General features: G+C 39.7%; 1 protein-coding gene across 1 annotated transcript; it reads right to left on the bottom strand.

Moving 5' to 3' along the window:
- Positions 1–1085: 1085 nt before the first annotated feature.
- Positions 1086–7999, bottom strand: LOC135469080 (glutamate receptor ionotropic, kainate glr-3-like). Its single transcript, XM_064747605.1, has 6 exons — positions 7973–7999; positions 7710–7800; positions 5851–6184; positions 4983–5200; positions 3451–3704; positions 1086–2823 (listed from the first exon to the last, which is right to left on the bottom strand). Exons 1-6 carry the CDS (start codon positions 7981–7983, stop codon positions 2529–2531), a joined length of 1203 nt encoding a protein of 400 aa, XP_064603675.1. The 5' UTR covers positions 7984–7999; the 3' UTR covers positions 1086–2528.
- Between the last annotated feature and the right edge of the window lie 1766 nt (positions 8000–9765).

Below are 9765 nucleotides of genomic sequence, written 5' to 3' on the forward strand. Positions count from 1 at the left end.
AAATGAATAATTATTTTGGAAGTACAGACACAGCCTTAATTGCCGACGTAGGTCTCCTAAGATCTAAATATCTTGACCAAGCACTTTTCAGTACAACCTGTTTTGTGACATAGATATCATTATTATATCTCGTTCCCCCATTGGATAATATCACATCACGTGGGGTTCAGCATTTCGTGGTGTTGTATATCAGCAAGAATGTCCATCTTACGCACGGAACATTTTCTTAGACAGCTATAATCTAAGTAACAACAAAGTAACAACGTATATAGGGAGTGGTAGATCCAGGGTCAACCCTGGGTCGAGTCACACCTAAGGCCTTAAAAGAGAAAGTTGTAACTTCCTCGCTTGGCGTTCAGCATGAAGGGGATAGCACAACGACTGGTTGACCCGTATCAGTATAATGGCTCAGGCGGGGTGGCTTACTTGCCTTCGGTAAGTCGTCTCAGTGAAGCAGCACTAGATAAAAGAGCGGTGGAAATCCGTCCTGCAACAAGGAGGCAATTTACATTCACTCTAAGGATTCCTTCGTCGTCATATGACTGAAAAATTGTTAAGTACGATGTTAAATCCCAGGCACTCACTCACTCTAAGTAACAATTTTTCTATATGTTGAAAATGTCAATACAAAGTTAGCAAATCAGTCGCTATATATGCAGTATTTCCCCGTATCACACAAAAATGTTCAAGAGGGGCCTCCGTGGCTCAGTTGGTTAGCGCGTTAGCGCAGCGCAATGACCCAGGAATCCCTCACCAATGCGGCCGCTGTGAGTTCAAGTCCAGCTCATGCTGGCTTCCTCTCCGGCCGTACGTGGAAAGGTCTGGCAGCAACTTGCGGATGGTCGTGGGTTTCCTCCTGGCTGTGCCCGGTTTCCACCCACCATAATGCTGGCTGCCGTCGTATAAGTGAAATATTCTTGAGTACGGCCTAAAACACCTATCAAATAAATAAATCAAAAATGTTCAACATATAAATGATAGTTTTGTTTAACATAGACCCACTTTATTTAACGTTCCACTTTATTCAAACATATACTTATTTATACGCATTCATTGCTTTCAGAGAGACAAAATTACACGCACGTGTCTCGTCACTGCTAAGTAAACGGGAGTATTTCTTAGAATCATATCAGAATGGCGTCATCATCTCTTACCCTCGCAAAAGTTGTTTACTGGGGAATTTCTTCCATATAATTCCCATACTGAAAACTTGTCCCATGTGCGATATTCAGCTTCAAATAAGTTTTGAGCATTATGTAATAAAGTGCTTAAAATATTGATGGTATGTATACTAGTGATGGGAAAAGTTTAACGATAACATCTGAAAAGAAGCAAAAATGGGAGAAGATAAAATGATCCATTGCTTAATCGGACCTATGGCCTAAAATGATGGAAGGGAATTTTTCACCGTGCCAAGGGTGTCAAAAATATTCTATGTTCATTTATAGTCTCTTGAACTCAGTAGATAATAACAAAAAGCGGAATCTGATCTCGGCAATTTTAGGAGACAACAGAAAATAGGCATGTCGAGCTTACAATGGGGTATTAGATTCTGAAATATAGCTTTAAATCAAATGTGGCTCTTTTGGGAAATGGGTTACCTTTTCACTCCAATTGGTCCAAGCTGAATTGGTCATTGCATAAGTAATATACGTTATCAATTTGCAAAACTAAACATTATCGTAAAGGTATTAATGAACAACAGACTACATATCTAACAGCATAATTTTTCTATGCACGAAAGATTAACAATTTTCTATCAATTAGGGGCTGACAGGGGGTTCATTTGTGAAAATTATATCTTGAGCTCATGACGGCAAGCAGTTATGCAAAGATGAATAAATGTCACTCACATGCAATATTGTTCTTAATAAAACAATCTGAGATGCTGAGCTATATCTCAATCAATAACTATTTACCAGTTGGCATGAATGTCACAAAGATAAGTTGTGTTGCCAAGCAGAATAACCAATACTTCTGAATAAATCTGAACAATAAATGAACGAAAGTATCGTAAGATATATCTGCCAGAATGCTGATTGCATTTAGATTTTGTAGATTTTTTAAAAAGTTTTTCACAAATAATTTGAGTCTTTCCACACAAAAAATTCTCACATGTAGTATTTCATATTAGGAATAACCACTTAGGGAATTAAAAAGCATCAGACAAATTAGCCGCAGAAAAGATTAGCCTCCATACACATGATTCCAAATTCATAAACAGAATGAGATATAATAGTCAAATCGTTATTATTTATAATATCATGTATTTCATCAAAACTATTAGTACAAAAGTATTCCTTAGGGTAAAACAGTATGCCTTATAAATGCGTACTTCCTTCCGGTGCCTAATTTTCGTTGTTGTCAGATACCAACAGATTGTGCCGAAAATTTCTTCCATAACGGCTTTCACTGTGATTGTCCATTTCCGGGTTACTATTGGATGGTTTGTAGATTGTCTGACGTTAACGCCTTTTGTGAATAACTGATTAAACTCTTGAACAAAGTAACCATTCCACGAATTTTCATCACAACGTTTGATCTGTAACTTGGACAGGAAATGTGGAAGAAGATATATGCTGAACGTTTGAATTATCGTCCATTGTTCCTTTTGAATCCAAGTATTTTTTCCGTATATTTTCTACGAATATTACAATAGAGCCAAGAACTCCTCCTATAAATAGGATATAAAAGGCGCTTTGGACGTCGATAAGTTCTATCCTCTTTGCCACAGCCTTGACGGGTCCAGTGCAGAAGTTACGCTTTGGCCACCACTTCTGCTTCCAAATATGCATCAATCCACTCTCGACGATTTTCAGCATCCTGAATAAAAGAGATAAAATATTATGGTTTTGTAGTGATAGATACACATTATAATGAATAAGGACACTGCGCTTGTTTTATTTAGTAAATAAAAGTAAGTAAATCCTTTTGATATTCCTTTGTTTTTTCGTCGCAAATGATCGAGGTCGCGTGTTTGAATCCAACTCGCGCGCTGATGCGACTATTGCCTTAGGTCAGGAGAGATGTCGTACATTTGACAAACGCGGAGTATCCGTGGCGCTCTATAGTCGGCTTCTTCCATCAGTAAATATAGTTATCGTCTTTTAAAGGAAGTATTCTTGAGAACGGCGTGATACACCAATCAAAATCAATAAAATAAATCAATCAAATAATTTGCATTCTTTGCCGTACTCTTCTGTAAGCATCCGCTTATGGTTAGTCCTTCAACACGGTTGCAATAAATTAATAATGGGGGTTTCAAATACCACTTTAATGTTTCGGATTGCCTCGGTGTGTGCAACTGTAAACACTTTATTAAACTATAATCTACTTGCATAATTCTATCGTCTGTACCGGCAAATGTGTGGTTATTCATCGTTAATGAGTATAAACGTGATATACATGTCAACAGTTAATGATTTAAGTCTTAGCTTTTGTGAAACTTACTGGTGTGAGAACATGTCTTTGTATGGCGAATCGTTGGGAAGGCCAATGGCGTAGGTCATGGGGAAGAACTCCTCTTTGATCAGGATCAGGTCACATTCTTTAGACACCCACTTCATCATGCCTGATTTGTCATTCATGTATGCATAGCCGCCTTCTTTCACCATCTTAATGTGAGTTTCATGGGAATCATTCATGGCGTCCGGGAAGAACTTCATACCTTCCCATAGTTTTCGGTATACCGTTAAGTTGGAGTCCTATAGTTAATCAGAGAGTAAGCCACATATCCCAAATTAGTATCTGACTACATTTAACAACCGTTTGGATTTTGGTTGATGTCTTACTAATTATTATGCTGTGTATACATGCAAATAACCAATATGCGATGAATCTGCACCAGTCAGACGTATATCATAGCCAGGATATCTAACTGGATCGATTTTATATGTACATGTTTTGTGACAGTCACGTATACATGTAATGATTGTATGGTTATCACATGTCTCATCTCAAAGATGTTTATTCTGCCATGATGATGATAATTGTGCCCCCCCCCCCATTCCTTCCAGACAATGGTTCTTAGAAGAAATGTCAGTGATATATGCTGTCATCAAGGTAACCGATTGTTGGAATGCCACGTGACCGACTTAAAACCCACGTCGCCGCACATAACTTTTGACCAGACACTAATTGACAGTTACATCATTAGTTTTACTTCCACTCCTTAGCTAGAGCATAGGTTCTGGAGAAAGAACTGCTTGAGACCACTCAGTCTCAACTACATCAAACTACCATGTTAACCATGTCTGTGTTCTTTGTTAACTCTCCTAAAGATACTAGTTTCTTGATACAAAATTATATATTACGTCTGTCCTATAAATGATGCAGTCCCTTTAGGTTCCCCAATAAAGTAAGGGGTTCACTGCAGTGCGAATAATCAAGCATTTATGTACAATTTACAACAATATTCCGGGGGACCTCCGTGGCTCAGTTGGTTAGCGTGCTAGCGCAAGGTAATGACCTAGGAGTCTCTCAAAAATGCGGTCGCTGTGAGTTCAAGTCCAGCTCATGCTGGCTTCCTCTCCGGCCGTACGTAGGAAGGTCTGTCGGCAACCTGCGAATGGTCATGGGTTTCCCCCGGGCTGTGTCCGGTTTCCACCCACCATAATGCTGGCTGCCGTCGTATAAGTGAAATATTCTCGAGTACGGCGTAAAACACCAATCAAATAAATAAATAAACAATATTCCGTCGGTTTAAAAGTCACATCGCGATGTATGTGGTACGGTGTTATGTCATTTTCCTATAAACGTTTTACAGTATGTTACAGTATTTATCTGTAAATCTATTTCCTCTCATAATAGATCCATAAACAGCCTTCTTCAATCCATATTTATAATTTTGAGTATATAAATTTTAGACTTAAATTTGCTTTAAATAATGATCATAAATTGTGATTAATATATATTTTGAATTCATTTTTAGGTGATAAATTGTAGCTATAAGTATGCCAAGTTGGTACCTCGGATTCCAATACCTCAAAGAGCACATTCAGGTAAGTACCGGATGTGGTCCCCCATTTGTAGTCACTCTGTGATATCATTTCCTTTAGGGAGTTGAAAGGCAACCTGTCGGTGGTAACGGTCAGGGAAGCTATCAGATTACCGCTGTAGCTGGCCACCATGATGATAGAGTAGAGCCACCAGAAGCTCAACAACGTTCGGCCTGTTTGGGACTTGGGTAGAAAAACACCTCCTGTGTAAAAAAGGTGTTGAAATCAAAATAAAACCTGTTAAATAAGAAATTGTCTGTATCAGTCTTATTTTTTTATTTATTTTTTTTTGTCATCACATACAAGTCGTTCTTATTGAAAAGCAGCTTAAGTCTGTATTAGAAAACTAAGTTAGCCAAAGACAAAGGGTAATTACATTGAACAAAATGTTACCACCATTGGTTGCCGTGGTAACACAAGATTCCCAGAGTGATGTGACAACAACAAAATGATTTCCCTTCGTGAAATGACGTTGGTATGGAACAGTTTACGAGATTAGGAAACATTTCCTGTGAAATTACCTTACGTTCTCTGTGCATAATAGACAAAGTGAAATAAAAACTAGATAAATGCCGGTCGTTCTTTCTGGTTAGCACGTAGGATGACCACAGGCTGTTTAGTGTCACGACACAAAAGTGCTTTAACTCTAGAAGAATGTATTGTCTATAAAGCTATCCACTGAATGAATACCAAACCATTTTACTGATTAGCTTTCTTTCTGAATGAATTGCAATCTATAAATGTCCTATTTGTATCGTGCTGATGAAACTTTGATGTTAAACTAATTTTGCTTTATAGTTGCATCTGACCTCTCCGTGGGTATCCTCGCTTTAATGTGGTTTTGTGTGCCTACCCTGCGTAAGTAGTGCCCCATACATATACCAGAGGGCGTCCTGGAAGTTGTGCAGACCCGGGTAAGCTCGGAGTTGTTCATCTGTGTACCCTCGGTAGAAAGGATTAAACCTCTCACTTAAGTACACAAATAAAGTCATAATAGGCAAAGAAACAACTATCCCGATGTACACAGGATATGTAAATATATCAACTAAAGTCCGCCATTTTAGCTCACTGGCATCCGGCTTTTTTATTAATACTCCGTTATAATCGTAATAAAACGGGAAAGCGAAGTCCACAACTTCTTCCCGATCCGCAGTTACAGCCAACGGAGCTATCGTTATATTTGCTCTCTGAAATAAAGAAAAAAGACGGCGTATAATTATTCCAGACAGAATCTGTGTTAACCAGAATTATGTAACAACCCGTGCTGCTATTTCCTATATAGTTGTATAATCATCATGTCAAATAAAACAGGGGGCCTCCGTGGCTCAGTCGGTTAGCGCGCTAGCGCAGCGTAATGATCCAGGAGCCTCTCACCAATGCGGTCGCTGTGAGTTCAAGTCCAGCTCATGCTGGCTTCCTCTCCGGCCGTAAGTGGGAAGGTCTGCCAGCAACCTGCGGATGGTCGTGGGTTTCCCCCTGGCTCAGCCCGGTTTCCACCCACCATAATGCTGGCCGCCGTCGTATAAGTGAAATATTCTTGAGTACGGCGTAAAACACCAATCAAATAAAACATCACGTGACCCTGTGGCATCAGGGACATCACAGATCCCGATCTACTGCTTGTTTTTATGAGATAGTACATTATATTTATATTTTACTTTCTTTTACAGTTGGTTGAAGTGTTTGTCTACATGACAGCACATGCCTGACATGAATTTCACGGACAACCATAGGGTTGAAGACTTGTGCAAAATTTACTTAAAATACATTAATTAATATTAAAACAAAATACCGCGAAAACCTTTGCACAACAAAAACAACTATACTTTAATGTTTGAGCTAATAATTCGATAACTAACTCTGAACTATTTCAGAACAATGATACATACCAGGGGCGTAGCGTGGATCTTCAAGGGGGATGGGGTGGGGGCGGGGAGGGGGTGGTGTGCGGATTTGACAAGAGCGGAACGACAATCACATTCTATTAGGCGAGGGTCCAGGGGCTGCCTAAGCTCCGGGATATTAGATTGCCGGAGAGAGAATCTGAGTGATTTCGAAGAGTTTCGAATGCAGATTTGGCCAATATGTACACCTTAATTTTCACATTAAAAAAAACAAACAAACCCAAGAACAAGTTCAGCTTTGGTGGGATTGAAAACCGGCTGTCACTGAATATATAGTATTTATTGTCATGGACTCCAGAGTTACAACAGTACAAGTAAAACTGTAGCATCCGTCTCGTCCATCAGACCGAAATGGCTACTGCTGCTTGCGCGGCGCGATTTAAAAGAGGTAATACTGTAAAACAAGCCGTCTTCCACCGGGGACAATATGGAATGGTTCACATAACAGGTCTAAATAGTCCTACATACAATTCAGTAAATTGGTACGAAATTGAAATATTCGTCTACAAAGGATACTGCACATATCTGTGGAATGAATGTTAATAGCTAGATAAGAAATATAGGCTAAAATATTTTTGCGTCGAATTGAGCGGCAAATTTTTGCCTCGCGGGAGGGGGGAGGGACCTACGTCCCTGCAATACAACATTTAAAATCTTCCAAAAGGACAAAGTGCAATTCTGGTGTGTAGAGGGACGATATGTCAAATTTATAAATACCTTCCACAACGTTGTCCAGTTTGGTTGCTAATATATGATAATATATTATGTATTTTAAAGATAAACAGTACAATGATACGATATGACATACCCTTAACTGCAGCTCTCCAACCAAGCCAGTCCAATGGCCATCGTTCCGTCGAACTCCCCAATCACCGTCAGCGGGTTCATATAACGTGTAACTGAAAAAAATAACAACAACATACAATTAATCACACTGAATAAATCGGAAAATGTAACACAATACCTTTTGCTAAGATTTCATATCAATTGATACGTCTTGCCCACAAACGATGCAGAATATTGTACGTGTTATTTAGAACGTTGTTCATATTTATCTGTAAGAGGACATACCTAAAATTCATCTTGATCGATAGCTCCAGAAGTAGATCCATACAGAGACCTCCAAACTCGCCTGTGTTGTCATCCTTGAGAACGAATAGTGGCCACTACAAAGACAAAGATTAACTGTGTCAGATAGATCACACAGTTACGGTACTGCCCGTTTTCCTTACACAATTCTGTTTCCTCCACGGTGCCACGGGAGTTCATAAGTTGCTACCATACGTCGCATTTATACTAAGCGTTAGAATAATATAATTAAGACGTACAGCATAGAGAGAAAAACCAGAGCAGCGACAACACAGTGATAGCTGGCAAATGGTCACACGTAACACGGTGAAAAACGGCCTCTTGTCAATTTACCACGGTTGGGGTTTTATTCTAACTGTTCATGTAAATGCATAAATGGTAGCAAATTAACACTTTAATTGAGGTAAACTGACGATAGGCCGTATTTTACAGGTTACGTGGGACCATTTACCAACTATCACATTATCGTTGCTGCTATAGTACTATTACTCGTTACGCTATAGCCTTTCGTAATGCACAGTAAATTGTGCCTGATCGCGACATTTCTGCTCTTATCTTATACAAGACCGAAATAATTGTTCCAGTTGAGAGTCTCAGCTGCAAAATCAGACACTTTGTGATGACGTATTAATCGGAAGCCCAACCGTATATAATTGTTGACCGGTAAACAACGCAAAACAGTGTTGACCCCCCTTCAATCAGGTATCCATCTCGGTTTATTCTAACGAATACGTGCATTCTTTAAAAAGGGTATGTAAATCAGACTACGGTTGATTGAATTTTGTCATTGTTGAAGACTCGACGCTCGAAATAATCTAAGCCCACTTTCTCAAAATTTTCGAGGCACATTTATATAGCAAACACTTACTAGAAACGTTGCGAAATAGTGTAGTGTGGTATACAAGAACTGAGTATCCTTACTGGGTTTGTGGCAATATTCAATGTCTGGTTGTTGAAGCCAAAGTTTGAATTGGGGAAGATACCATCACGATGTAACTGGAGGCCTTTGCTGAGTATGTATCTACCAACACGGCTAAACCTCCGACCATCACGTTTCCACAAGGCGGTGTAAATCTCAAACATAGGACATGTTACACACGGATGACTACGATCCTGCCTCTGAAACATCAAACATAGGACATGTTACACACGGATGGCTATGATCCTGACTCTGAAACATCAAACATAGGACATCTTACACACGGATGACTACGGTTTTGACTCTGAAACATCATACGGCATGTTACACACGGATGATTGCGATCTTGACTCTGAAACAACTAACATAGTACACGTTACACAGGGATGACTACTGTCCTGTCTCTGAAACATCAAACATAGGGCGTGTTATACACGGATGACTACGGTCCTGACCCTGACACAATGAACATAGGGCATGTTACACACGGATGGCTACGGTCCTGACTGACACAATGAACATAGGGCATGGTACACACAGATGACTACAGCCCTGACTCTGAAACATCATAGGGCATGTTACACACGGATGACTGAGATCCTGACTCTGAAACAACGAACATAGGGCATGTTACACACGGATGACTACGGTCCTGACCCTGACACAACGAACATAGGAAATGTTACACATCGATGACTACGATCCTGACCCTGAAACATCAAACACAGGACGTTACACACGGATGGCTATGATCCTGACTCTGAAGCATCAAACATTTGGCATATTATACACGGATGATTACGGTCAAGACTCTGACACAACGAACATACGGTTCTGACTCTAAAACATATGACAT

This window comes from Liolophura sinensis, chromosome 6, assembly GCF_032854445.1.
Source record: "Liolophura sinensis isolate JHLJ2023 chromosome 6, CUHK_Ljap_v2, whole genome shotgun sequence".
Classification (NCBI taxonomy): domain Eukaryota; kingdom Metazoa; phylum Mollusca; class Polyplacophora; order Chitonida; family Chitonidae; genus Liolophura; species Liolophura sinensis.

Excerpts from the sequence above, each read along its gene's own strand:
- LOC135469080 (XM_064747605.1), bottom strand. Across the intron at positions 6,185-7,709 it reads TTGGAGAGCTGCAGTTAAGG|AGAGCAAATATAACGATAGC; the intron begins GTATGTCATATC and ends TCTTTATTTCAG. Across the intron at positions 5,201-5,850 it reads TGGGGCACTACTTACGCAGG|GAGGTGTTTTTCTACCCAAG; the intron begins GTAGGCACACAA and ends TTTTTTACACAG.